Here is a 14,499-nt window from a genome sequence, read left to right as displayed (position 1 = left end):
CATTCAGTTTTGGGCAATAAAATGAAAAAGTTGATAAGACAGACTTATGACTTTTGATCATTTTTGGTTGTTTATGAGAACTTTTGTTTTGTGGTAAACGATTTATTTGTTTTGTCATGAATGACAATGTAAAGCTGTTTGTGAAAACTAGCATGTTTATTGTTCTATTGGGAATTCTATTTGAACTTAAGTACAAGTAGACAGAGAATTTGAGGGAATGTTTGTAAAGAACTATAAAGGAATTTACGGTCTAGGTATGACATTGAGGTCAATAACTTGGAAGTTTCCAAGTAAAGCTGGTAAAGATATTTTCACTGTCTAAATGGTCAAAGCAGAACAATAGTTAAAATTAGCATTTTGTCGATCACTTGAACAACTTCGATACTTTAGAGTTGTACTAAGCAGAGCCGAATCAGGAGTATCTAGCCATTTATAGACGAATTTGCCAATGAGAGAGTAAAGCCTTCCTGACCAAGTAGTTAAGCTGTATCACCCTTGTCTGAGTTTTGGGTTCGACTCGTACTGGAGACCGATATGTCTTAATCAATATATAGTGTTATCGATATAGCAAAGATTAGCACAATCCAATCGACATGTCAAGGGAAAGAACATATGTACGACCAGAAGTCGTAGAACGTGGGTTCAATCCTCGTTGTCGCAAATGTTAGACAATTCATTTTTCTGCCATAGAATCAAGTTACTAAGTATTCAAAATAAAGTTTCAAAACATTCAAGTCGACTTTAAGCTCTGGAATCAAAACTCAGCTCCTTGCTGTATTCTTAATGAATTCTGAATAACGAACCATTTAAAGATAAAGTCTAAATTAAGCCTTCCTCAGTCATAATAAACAAATCATCTTCAATATTTTCAAATTTTTCGTTAAAAATTTCAATAACAAATACTCCAAAACCCAAACATAAACTCGCAATCTTCTTATTATCAAGCACAACTCAATGAAACATGAAGAAGCATAGCTATAAATATCAACAAAACAATATTTATTTTGTAAATTTGTCATAACTTTGGCTAAAAAAACGTACATATATTTGGCAAACGTAAATAAAGCAATCCACGAGCACAAGATAGACAATAAAAAATCTATTTTTGGTGCTTTTTATATCAATTATCTTAATTGTCAGCACACAGAATGTATTAAATATTTCATGTGCTTTACATTCCCCACAAAATTCAATTAAACTTTTCGTTCGTTTGATGCAGAGTGCGGCAACCTGAAAATCGAAAATTCGACATTTGATTGTCGAATTTTTTCTCAAAATTCGATGTTTCATTAGAAAATTTAAAATTAATTTGACAGTTAGCAATTTTGTAACAAAATAAATATTTACAAACTTTTCATTAGAAATTCTCATTCTAATACAAATTTTGAAACTTCTAATATCCTAATACAATTCACTTGATGTGGTTTAACGTTATTTTGTGCATAAATTTGCTTAAAATTTTTTTGTAAACATTGAAAATTTTTTCAATGTGTTTTGGAATAATCGGTTATTTCTTCATAACGGAAATTTATTTTTTGAAAAAAGTAACGAAAAAAATAATTCAAACAAAAAAATAACAGAAATTTTTCAGATAGCCGCACTCTGGTTTGATGATTTCAAAAAATATAAAAAAAATCTTTTCTTTTCATATTTAGCTTTTAAAAGCTCCTTTATCTGTGTATATATTCTGGTTCTTTTCATTAATTTAATTTTGAATGCTTACGTAGGAAAATTTTCTTTTTTGTTTTTTCCTCATTTTCGCAATTTCATTCTCATGAAAATTGTGTCTTATGAAATTAAATTGCGGTGTGCTTTCTAACATTCATGTTCTTCATATTATGTGCGACTTATTTAGAATATGTGGAGATACGATAATTATTTGCATAATTCATGCTCGTTGTCTTAATGAAATATTTATGCTGAGGTTCAAGTGAGACTTTAATTAATATTTTCTTAAATTTCTATCAGGGAACAGCATGTTGAAATTTGCAGGATTTTGTAGTAACTTTTCCGGAACTGATGTGTTCCGACAAAGTTTCCAAATGTTCCGAATTTTAATGAAATCTCTATTTAGTATTTATGCCACACAATTTAAATTCTAAAACTAGTTCCAAAATTGATTCATTGTCATAATTTTCTAACAGCTATAGTAACAGCTAATACATTTGTACAGTACAAGAACCTCAACAACACACATTTTAGAAAATTATTTAGATGTGCCAGTTTTACAATAAAAAATCGTTAATTCCACACACACGGCTTAACGTATATCACACGAAAATTTAACTAATTTACACTAACATAGTCCAATTTGGTTCATTTCCATAAAAACATCCTTTCAATTTCCATAGTTCATAGTTCATTGTCATTCAAGCGTATTTTCATGTCATTTCATTAAACATTCTAATACATAGTAAATATAGATGAAAACAATCCCTGGTGATTTCATAATTGGGACATTATTGTGAGCGTTCATGCATTAAATAGGAAAAAGCAGCTACATTTAATGATGCAATTATGCTAATTGAAGTACCGTATTAAAATGAAAAGTAAACACAAAAAAAGTTCACAATGCAAATAATTTTTTTATATATATATTATTATTATTGCTGTAATCTGTCCACATAATAAGGACACAAACATTCAATTACGATAAATTAATTTCCTGAATTAATTAATTAGTCACAAGAGTTTGTGTGATGATAAATTGTTCTGTTTACTTTTTATTTGCAATTAATGTAAGATGTGGATTAAGTAATTGTATTAACTGATGCAATCTTATCAACTGTCGCAATCGTGAGAATCAGTGATGGCGTTGGAATCAGTGAAGTAACTTGTAAATGCAGGAACTTATAAGAACTAATTGAATTTACACGATCTTTTGTGTTTGAAAATCCAAAACAATCAGAATTTTAAAATTGAGGGGACTAACAACCATTTAAAGGGGGAAATCAACAAATTGTTGTTATTTAAATAATTTGAATTTAAAATAGCCGTTTGCATATTCTCAGCAGATAAATGAATCAAAATGTTGAATCGCAGGATTAAAATGTACTGAATCTCGGGATTGAAAGTCCTAGTTAGCACCGTACTCGATATATTTAACCTGAATACGCACAAAAGCTCGTCTGAAAACAAAACTGAAGATTGCTTGTAACTTTAAAATACTTAAGCTTTAGATTTCTTTACTACAGAGGCATTTCTACTAGAATGCCACTTCATACAGTCACTCAATACAACCGCAAAACATTCAAAATCAGCAATCTCATCATTCAATTTGCATCAAACAACCCAACTATGATGTAGAAGACACAAAACATCACTAATTGCTCCAAGGAATAGTATTAATCATTCAGAATGAGCAAGCCCACACATAAACATTAGAAATGATGAAAATAGCTCGCAATTACGCGTCTTACAATTTCATTCATTATCTGAAATGTCTTCTTCTTCCTTCAAACCCTTCATTGAAGCCTTCTGACTTTTCATTTTTAATGAATGAACTTGCTAGAAACGTTCATTGACTGCTTAAACGCAGAAAATTCAAACGTGAAATGTATGCCTATATTCTATGACATGTCTTTGCAGCATGTAATATGATAAGTTGATTATTTTTAGGTCATTTATGAATAAAAAAGCATGAATCTTTGTCTCATGAATATTTTACTAGCTTCCATTGAATATTTTAGCACGATGTGAACCGTACAGATTATGATAACACCAAGAATACATAAAACAAACCCACATAAAATACCTAAGGATGTCTAAAAATAATAATAATATAGGGTTGGACTTACCTTAAAAGATAAATTATTATAATAATGCTTTTACTTGTCCCTGTGTCATATATTTATTACTCCGTCATAAATTCTGTCAGCTCGTTGATGTTATAAAAATAAATTAAACGTAAAAAGCAGGTGAAAAAGCTTGATAAATACGCACAAAATAAAATTGTTCAGTTTAATGTTGAAATATTTACTCACCTTATTGAAGTCATTAATTTAACTGGACAATATGGAACTTCAAGTGATTTATAATTCTGTCACTAGCTTTTGTTAATGTTTTATAAGCTTAATTAAGTATTGATTTGCTTCCACGAATTGAACTTGTTGATTATTTTTCAAAATTCTGTGAAAAATTATTAAAATTTCAATGCTTATTTAAGAATTTGTAAACATAACTAAAGTTGGTTGCGGGGCGATTATTTTGGATGCGTTTTTTGAAAATTATCCGAAGAATCGATTTTTCTCATAATTTTTGCATTACGAAGCATGATGTTTATGTATAGTTCGATGCAAAATATCAAATATTATCGTAATTTCATCACTTCAGTCATTTAAACTCAATATTAACTAAGTTATTTGAATTCTTGTGTCGAAATTACTGTCACCCAAAATCGAAATTCATCCGAATAATCAAAATTCCGAAGAAACTAAAGGGAAATTTCACATAATAAATATACAGGAATATAGTATTCAAGCTAATCTATGAAACCATTGCCAAATTATGTTCCAAGTATCGTTAATTAATGAGATATTTTGATTATTTACTTGATTTTTTGGGTGACAGTAATTTTTTTTTGAGCTTTTTTTTCCTAATCCGTGCAGAAAAATACCAAATGAAAATTTCAGAAAACTTCAATTTTTCGTCTTAATTTAGCATTTCAATGTCAAATATCTAATAATTTAGTAAGAATTAATGTTGAATGACTGTTTAAAGTTAACTAAAGCTATCAAAACATAAAATGAGGAAGGATTTTTATGAAAACATTTTTTAGTACTAAAATTCAAATGACCTTGGATTAAAAAAGCTCTTTTTCCAAAATTCAACTCATCCAAATAATCGCCCTGCGAATGAAAAAGTTTACTTGAAAATTTGAATTTCAAATAACCGTTACAAATATTATTTTGTATTTGCAGAACTTTATAGTTTCTGGCTGAACTTTAATACCGAAATTAAGCTTCATTTCTCTTATTCAATCATAAACTCAATTATCGATCAATCACTTCCACGTGGAAGTCATCAAATTCTTAGTATTGCAAAATAAAATTCTATTTCTAGCAAAATCTTATTAAAAATCTGACAAAAATATATCCCAGATGAAAATAAATCATATCTAACCATTATTCTTATTTTTTTTATGTATATTTTCAGACGCAAATCAATAAACAACATTTGTCAATCGTCATGAAGTTTCCAGTATTATGGATTTGTGGATTGATATTATGGATTGGCAGTGCACGAGTTCACGCTTGGGGTGGTCTCTTCAATCGTTTCTCACCGGAGATGTTAAGTAATATGGGATATGGAAGCAGTCATGGTGGTAGTTCATATCGTCCTCAGCCATTGTTTCAGGTAAATTATATTGTTGCACACGTGTACTTGATGTTTATGCTTCATTGATGCGATACAATTGTTCTCAATACAATGACAGTTCAAGTGATGAATTTAAGGATGTACGGTGGGATGATACTTTTGAGATTCATTTAATACAATGTATGTTGCTTATTATTCAGCTTCAATTACGGCTTTTAAAATGAAAGTCTTTTGTTCAATCGAATTGTTGGTTTAATATGGAACCTATTGCTCCTAAAATGCCATTTAAAACGTACATTGAGAAGGTAGAACATTAAAAAATTCTCCTACTACTCTCAACAATTAACGGTTTTTTTATATTTTAGCACTAAATTTGAAATAAGTACCAAAAATTTTTAGTACATTGAAATGTTCACAAATTGCAAATTTAAGCACTTTCTGCTTGTTTTACAAGCTATTATCTTCTTTCTATTACAACTTTGGACACTAAACTTATAGATGATCAGATAGTTCACAAGCAATTATGCTTGAAAATGCTTTAATTTGCAAAAATGTAATTCAAAATTTTGTAAACAAAGACTTAAAAATTCAAAATTTTGTAAACAAAGACCAAAAAATACAAATTTTGAGCTTTTTTAACGGACAAAATCCCTCTCGAGAGTCCTCATCTACATCCATAAGAAACTGTTGACATTTAACCCAGAATAAGGTAGAAAAAAGATATATTTAATTTAAATATGCACAGCAATAACAATCTTCGACATTCTGAATTGCCATGAACTGTCGATGCATTAATAATCAAAGTATGTAAGCATGACATGACATAAAACAATAATTTCATCAGTACTATCTAAAATATCAAGGCTGTAAAATAATTATAGACATTTTTCCTACGTCCTTTGTAAAGGTGTCATATTTATTGATTTTATAGGAAAAAAGCTCCTCGAGCCAACAAGAACTTGCAATAAAATTGGATTTCCATTATGGCTATTTTGTAAGGTCATAATTTAATGATATTTTTCACATTTCCGATTCTATTATTGTATGTACAAATGGCTAAAGGTCGATAAAAGCTTTTATTAAGGCAGACTCATCTCGTTCTATTTTGTTTGGATTAGAGCAACAATATTTTAACCTGATGGCAATAACAATTTAAGGATATGAACGGTCTGCTATATTTCAATTGAAAATCCATAAAAAATCATCCTGACTTTGAAAGCTTTTATATCCTTTTAACATCAAATTCCATTATCTAGTCACGTGACATTCATTCTCATTTGATTTTTATCTCTATTCTGGGTCATAAAAGTCATTTGAAATGATTTACAATCGACCAAAAAAGGCTCTCCTTTTTGCATCACTTCCTTTTACCCACAAAATGATTTCAATTCAATTCAAAGATGAAAAGCTTCTTTAGAATTATTGATCGATTTTCACAGTTGAATGAATTCATTTGACATGAATGTATGTATGCTCTACTTAGATGTTCAGTTTGTCTTTTTTAAATTGGAAATCATCTGAATAATGACAGAGATTAATCAAAATAGAAATGGAATAGATTGAACAATGTGTTGGAATGATAGTTGTTATGGCAGTGTCTATGTAAAAGTTAGTTATAGGTAGTGCTAGAGTATTATTAGATTGTACTGATGACATAGGCTAAGCTGTATAATTTTGAATTTAAATCGAGTCATTCTAAACAATTGGTCCAATTTTGTGCTGATAAATTTTGAATTTTGGAGGAGATTTTCAAATTATAGAAAGTCAACATACTGATTAATTGAGCCTCTCATAACCCCACATCGTCCTATCTCCTCTCACTTTCGGATCAAAACCGAGGTCTATGACTGGTTCAAGTCCGAAACCCTTAGTATTTCCAGGTAGTCTATAGTAGTCTAGTCCAAGTCTATGGTAGTCTAGTCCAAGTCTACTGTGGTCTATTCCAAGTCTATGGTAGTCTGATCCAAGTCTATGGTAGTCTAGTTAAAGTCTTTGGTAGTCTAGTCACAGTCTATGATAGTCTAGTCCAAGTCTTTGATAGTCTAGTCCAAGTCTATGATAGTCTGGTTCAAGTCTATGATAGTTTGGTCCAAGTCTATGATAGTCTAGTCAAAGTCTATGGTAGTCTAGTCCATGTCTATGGTCCAAGTCTATTTTAGTCTAGAGTCTTGAGTGGGGAACGGGGCAGTTTATTGTATGAATAGCAAAAATTAAGGAGAAGAGGCGTTGAGTGTTCAATAACGAGGGTATCCTCCCTTTAACTCCTGAATACTCCCTCCTATTAACTCCCAAAATTCAAAAACTTTTTTTCCGTTAAAAATTTCAAAATTATTTTCAAAAAACCTCAATTCCCACAAAAGTCATCATTTACCATTCATGCCTCAACTCGTTTCAATTCTCTCGACATTCATTTTCTCTCCTTGAACTTTGGTCGGTTTTTATCTTCACCTCAATCATATCATGTCTTCAATTTAAAATTCATGGTTTAGAGAACGAAAAAAGAAATCGCATAAAAAATAAATCAATAACCTCTGTACATAAATGAATTAGAATGTATGACTGTAATGAACAATTTATTCATTAGGGCGAGACAAATTTTATTGATGAAGAGCCAGCCATAATTGAAGAGGAAATTTGTTATGGAAAGCGTTGCACAGCCAATGAACATTGCTGTCCAGGGAGCGTCTGTGTTGATGTTGATGGAGGTAAGTTACCAAAAATTATATTTAAAAGTTGCAAAGACTTTAACAATTGTATTGTAAGGATGAAAAGTTAAAGGATTGATGAAGGTCGTGCTTTTTTCCTTTCCTCGAATTATTTGGTATTGATTGTATGAAAATTTACGATTAAGTGGAATAAAATGGAAGCATTCAACCTTCTCGAAATATATAAAATTGAACATCGTATTAAGGAAATTTTAGCAATTGATGGCAATTTCTGTTCTGGCCTACGTGGAAGTAAAGTTGAGATTTTAAGGTTAGTTCTTAAAATGGAGGCAAATTATTTCTAGGAAGTATCAAACAACAGATAAACTGATGATTTAGGTTTTAGATTATTTTAAGTAAGTTAAATCTACTGGGAAGGTACACGGCGTAGAAATGGCTAAAAATACCTGGAAATCCCAGATATCGGCAAAAATCTCTTAAAATTGCAGAAATCATCGAAAATCCTTAGAAATCGCCGAAATAGTCTTAGTTAAATATATTTCTGAACCCAGGCCAGATTCAATGCAACCCAGCCTCAAGCCAGAGTCAAATCACCCTGGCACTAGGGCCAGATTTTTCTGGCCACATCTGCACCATGTGCTTTCCGGTATAGTTTTAGATAAATCATTTCGTTAGGAGTTGAACCCCAAATTCGATGAAATCCGGCCTTACGCCAGGATCGACTTGGTCTAAATCCAGATTTTCTGGTCATTTTTACGACATGTGCTTTCTTGTCTAGTTTTGGATTAGTTGGATACATAACTCATTCCTAAGGAGTTGACCAACAGATTCGATGAAATCCGGCCTTAGATCAGAGTCAAGTCTTTCTGGAACCAGATTTTCAGACCATTTCTTTGAAATATACTTTTTTGGCTGGCTTTGGATTAATAAAACTCTTGATTTCAAAAAATCCAGTCTAAAGCCAGAGTCAAATCGCCCTGATGTCAGATTTTCTGACCATTCCTGCATCATATGCTGTCTTGGAACTTTAGGACTCAAGGAAATCCAGCCTCACATAAGAGTAATGTCGCTGGATCAGATTTTCTGGCAATATCTGCAAAATTTGCTTTACGACCAAGTTTTGGATAAATCATTTAGTTATTAGTTTGAATTCCTAAGGACTTGAACCCACAACTGATTGCCATTTTCATTGCCAAATCATTTAAAACTTTGAGTTTTAATTTACATTTTCCAAATCTTATGTAATCAGCATATTATGTGATATTCTCATAAATATTCATAATTCTAAACTTTATAATTCAAACAAGCACTAGATACAAATAAGTTTACAGCATAGTACCGCCAACACATGAGATAAAAAAAGTACAAAATTGCTTTTTATCAATGATGAAAAGTTTTTACTCTTTATCTTCATCTTTATTAGCTACAGTAATCACATGAGACTTCTTCGTTCCAATTTTCCTTAACTATTAAAGAAAGAAAACCTAATAATGTGCTTTGGCATAAGTTTTCATTTTCCTTAACTTGCGTATATGAAGTATAAATAGAAATAAAATGAAAATCTTTTTGAAATGGCAATAAGGATCAAATGCTTATATTGCTCGCTAACTCGCTCCGATGGGAAAAGTGTAATTTTCATAAATTTAAATTAAAATTTAAGCTTCATTGGATTTCCCTATTTGCCTTGCCATACGCTTCACTGATTTTTCATTTTCTTTTATACTGAAAATTACCTTATTTTTATTTTTTTATCCTCCTTCGCCTTTTATATTGTCTGTTATTCCTTCCGTCTATAATAAGCAGCACAAAAAAAACGAGTCTAAATGTCAGCGAAGACATACACGAAAAGTACACGTATAAGTGCTATATCAAATTGACTTAGTATGTTATAAAAGAAGAATTTTTCAATAAAATTTACCTTAAAGCAGTTGCTTGACTTCTTTTTTTTCCTGCTTTTCATGCGTACATATTTTTTGTCTTTTTCACACCGCTGATCCTTCTTACTTTTTATTGTCAGTCTTTTTGGCATGTACACATGCTTGTGTGTTTCTTATGAAGCAATAGGGGGATTGTTCATTTCTTATGTAACGTTCTTAGAAGGGGTTATAAGAGAAAGTGGGGCGTTCCATAGAGACTTTGTTTCAAAGCAGGAAAGGGGAAGGATGGGTTGTTGAAGAAGTCTATATAGTCTAAGTGTACTGGATCATTGAGATCCAGAACTGCGTTAAGACGATTCTCGGCTAATAACTGTTTAACGAGTGAGGGTGCACCAGACACCTCTGCACTCTGTAGACATAGTTTATAATGGAATCAGAAACACTTATTCTGATGACATTACTGCCTGTAAAGCCTAGAAAGTCGAGTTGATAACTTTATATGATTCAAAAAAGAACAAGTGAAAAATGTCTATTGCCAAGTCTCGAACCCGATACTGCAAGGTCGCTTGCAATTAAGTATTGAGTTACGAAACCAATCAGCCACCGAGCCACTTTAACTCACTCAGAGAAATCTGGATTTTTTACTAATTTAGTTTATCCTCATAATTTTCTTAACATCCCTGAAGATTTAAGTGACACACCAGAGTAACCAGCGTATATAGCTTGACAACCACTACCCTAAAAAGGTTCAAAACCACTAAAATGCACTTCAATCTTCAAAAATATACTTCGAAGAAGAAGAAAAAAGTAATAAAGACTGTGAACTTGTCATGAATATTCACTTCTTTTATCCTCAACTATATGATGATATGTTGTGTTATGTCATAAAATTCTTATATCCATACACTTAAGTCTGAAAAAAATTTTTGTGAATGAAAAAGTTCGGGTTGTTATCTTTTTCAGTAACGACTACAAAGAAGGGTAATAAGAACAACATTCAGTGCTATATAGCAAAACTTTTATCTTTTCATTTCTCATTCCTTTTTGTGCTACATTCTCCATTATTTGATTTCATATCCTTCTCGAAAGTATAAAATTGACTACAGTTTTTTGACTAGCAACTGAACAATATTTTTCATTAAATCTCCCACTCGCTACCGAATAAGAGAAAAAAACGGAAGTACATTTGACAAAATTGGATTGAGAAGTCAAGCAATCAATTTTAGAAAGTAGCAAGCATTCCAAAATGTCAAGATGAAGTGTACTTAAGATAGAGTCGCAATTTAATACAAAAGCTTTCGAAATTCTTACTCAAATTAAGGATTAAAATGCAGCAATTTAGACTATAAGTTGCTATTTGAATTTGTTGCGAAGGAGAAGTTGAGTTTTTGATGGATTTGAAAAGATTACAGTGGCCATGACCGAAATATCAAGAGTTACATTAAGAATTAAATCATTTTATTGTTGAAATTTGAATGGAATTGTTGAGAATATGCCAACGGTCATTTAAAATTCAAACTAAAATTGCAACTGAAATTAGTTGACTTTCCCCTTTTGCAGTTGTTACTCCCCTTCTTAGAAAAGTTCAGTTTGTTTACAATTAAAATCATATTTTCTATTTTTACTCATAAGTTCCTTCATTTACAAGTTATAGCTTCAATTTCAGCAAGATCAAATTCAATTCAACTGGAATTAACTTGGAATGCTACTCAAATGCAAATAGCAAGTTTCCAATTTCAGTCTGAAAAGTCTTCAAAACACAATTTTGTAACTATTTTTCATTCAAATCCCTCTCCAAACTATCATTTTCTACCAGACACGGAAGTGAAATAAAATAAACATTCATCATGCTTCAAGACCACCTAACATTTTACATTTTACAACACATTGTCGTTGCCAGAAAATTCAATTTATTTTAAAATTTCATGCTGAAAGTTTTACCCTTCAAACTTTTGAGTTTGCTAACAATTTCCCATGAGTTTGAATGTCAATCCTTAAACTTTTTATTAAATTATATCCAACCACAAATCACGTGAACAATTTTTTTCTTCTAATTCTTAAGCAGCATTTGGCAACTGTCTCTTTGCGTACGGTCGCAAAATGGGTGAATTATGTCGTCGTGATGCAGATTGTGAATCCGGTTTAGTATGTGATGTATCGGCAGCTGGCGGTGCCAATGTTTGTCGAGCACCAATGGCAGTAGCGAAACAATACGCAGAAGACTGTTCCACATCATCTGATTGTGACATAACTAGGTAAGTGGAAATACAGTTTCTTTCACTTTTCATGTCTATAATTTATGAGTTTGAGGAAGAAGAAATTGTTCGATTACTAGTTGTGACATTTGTGGCACAGAATTGAAGAATAAAATTAGAGAGAAAGTTTGTAGATCTAAATTAAGTTGCGATTTCTTCTTAAAATTTGAGTTTCTTTGTGTCCGCCGATGTTAATTAACTGTACATGTTCATTTTGTGTCCAATTGTACAACAAAAATCGGTAATTAATTGAGACAAAAAATGTACAAAAAAAAATTCAGCGCTTCCGCAAATGCAGACTCATTTCCATGTCATTAATATTTCTTCAAGATAATTTGGATAATTCTTAGCACTTTTGTCGTAAGTCAGTTTGAGGTATTCAACAAATCATAGTTAATATATGTCACATAATTTCTATGACAAACTATATATTTTCAGAAAGGCCTTATTTTGGGCTGTATGAATCCGCCATTTTTGGAACTTTTGAATCGGTTATATCGGTTTTCTATCGGTTCAAAGTAAGGTGGGAAACAATTGCTTATAACTTTTGAATGGATTTATGAAAATTAAAAATTCTTTTTGATTTTAAAAGCCTATAAAAATCAACAGAGCTTTTTTGGGTTTTCAATTTTTTTCAATGAACGTTACATCATTTTTGACGACCCCAAACTTCAAGATTCAAGTGCTTATAACTCGATAAATAAAACAGATAATGAAATAATTCTTTTACGAATTGATTTCATTTTTTATGTAGTTTAATTAATTGTGAACAAATTTGGGGTTAGTTCATAAATAATGTCACAAAAAACATAATTTGTGATTTTTCAAAATTTCTTTCACTTTTTTCACTTATTATTTGCAACTCTATGAATTTTTTTTAAATATATTCTTAAAGTACATAAAATTACTTTTAAAATGATATATAACATGTTTGGGGTTTGTACAAAAATTAGGTCAAAATATAATTTTTATTTTTATGACAAAATTTATGAATGGTTCTTAAAATTGTAATAACGGAATCAAATAGCTCTTTTGACGACCTTTTCAGAAATATATAGTTTGTATAGGTTTACTTGCGTTAGTTTTGAGAAAAATTAAAAAATATTTTAAAATTTTTTTACAACAACAACAACCATGAATCGGTAATCTTAATTTTTCTCAGAAATAATGTAAGTAAACCTATACAAACTATATATTGCTGAAAAGCTCGTCAAAAGAGCTATTTGATTCCGTTATTACAATTTTAAGAACCATTCATAAATTTTGTCAAAAAAATAAAAATTATATTTTGACCTAATTTTTGTACAAACCCCAAACATGTTATATATCATTTTAAAAGTAATTTTATGTACTTTAAGAATATATTTAAAAAAATTCATAGAGTTGCAAATAATAAGTGAAAAAAGTGAAAGAAATTTTGAGAAATCACTAATTATGTTTTTTGTGACATTATTTATGAACTAACCCCAAATTTGTTACCAATTAATTAAACTACATAAAAAATGAAATCAATTAGTAAAAGAATTATTTCATTATCTGTTTTAGTTATCGAGTTATAAGCACTTGAATCTTGAAGTTTGGGGTCGTCAAAAATGATGTAACGTTCATTGAAAAAAATTGAAAACCTCAAAAAGCTCTGTTGATTTTTATAGGCTTTTAAAATCAAAAAGAATTTTTAATTTTCATAAATCCATTCAAAAGTTATAAGCAATTGTTTCCCACCTTACTTTGAACCGATAGAAAACCGATATAACCGATTCAAAAGTTCCAAAAATGGCGGATTCATACAGCCCAAAATAAGGCCTTTCTGAAAATATATAGTTTGTCATAGAAATTATGTGACATATATTAACTATGATTTGTTGAATACCTCAAACTGACTTACGACAAAAGTGCTAAGAATTATCCATTTGTAACTTTTCCTTTTCTTTTTTTTCAAATTCTATCCGCACATAATTACAGAGGTTTATGTTGTCAATTGCAACGACGACATCGTCAAGCTCCAAGAAAGGTACGACAAATGGAATTCAAAACTTTTTTGTTATTTTAATGATAAGAGTAATTGAATTTGTCAGCATAAAATTTACAATTTCTCTTCTCATTTCTATTCCTGCTTAGGTCTGCTCGTATTTCAAGGATCCACTTGTATGCATCGGAACAGTAGCAATGGATAAAATTGTAAGTCAACATGTTGCAGCTCATTTAATTTGCTCGTTATGGTTCATTTTACTTTAACACTATTTGTCATTCAACTTGAGAACGTGAAGTCGATTGAAACTAGATAATTTTTAAGTGATAAAGTTGAAATAGAAAAGTTTTCTTCTCATTCGATTTGAAACGTGATCGAGATTGGATCTGATTTCAAAAGAAACTTTTTTGCTTTTT

At 30.6% G+C, this 14,499-nt stretch overlaps 1 protein-coding gene across 3 annotated transcripts in view; it reads left to right on the top strand.

Moving 5' to 3' along the window:
- The window catches only part of spab (space blanket), a 39,292-nt gene that overhangs the window by 12,927 nt on the left and 11,866 nt on the right, over window positions 1-14,499 (top strand). For 2 of the 3 annotated variants that reach the window (XM_070644864.1, XM_070644863.1), the window contains exons 2-6: window positions 5,155-5,355; window positions 7,901-8,021; window positions 11,922-12,114; window positions 14,077-14,125; window positions 14,233-14,292. In XM_070644864.1, the coding sequence (XP_070500965.1) occupies window positions 5,188-5,355; window positions 7,901-8,021; window positions 11,922-12,114; window positions 14,077-14,125; window positions 14,233-14,292 (591 nt within the window). In that variant the 5' untranslated portion in view covers window positions 5,155-5,187. The remainder of the gene's footprint in view (window positions 1-5,154; window positions 5,356-7,900; window positions 8,022-11,921; window positions 12,115-14,076; window positions 14,126-14,232; window positions 14,293-14,499) is intronic. The other variant, XM_070644866.1, reaches the window with a different exon arrangement.

The sequence above is a fragment of the Chironomus tepperi genome, unplaced genomic scaffold (assembly GCF_022539635.2).
Source record: "Chironomus tepperi strain 1889 unplaced genomic scaffold, CSIRO-AGI_Ctep_v1 contig_346, whole genome shotgun sequence".
Classification (NCBI taxonomy): domain Eukaryota; kingdom Metazoa; phylum Arthropoda; class Insecta; order Diptera; family Chironomidae; genus Chironomus; species Chironomus tepperi.
The sequence above is the reverse complement of the archived record's forward strand: the minus strand, read 5'-3'. Positions and strand labels throughout refer to the sequence as shown.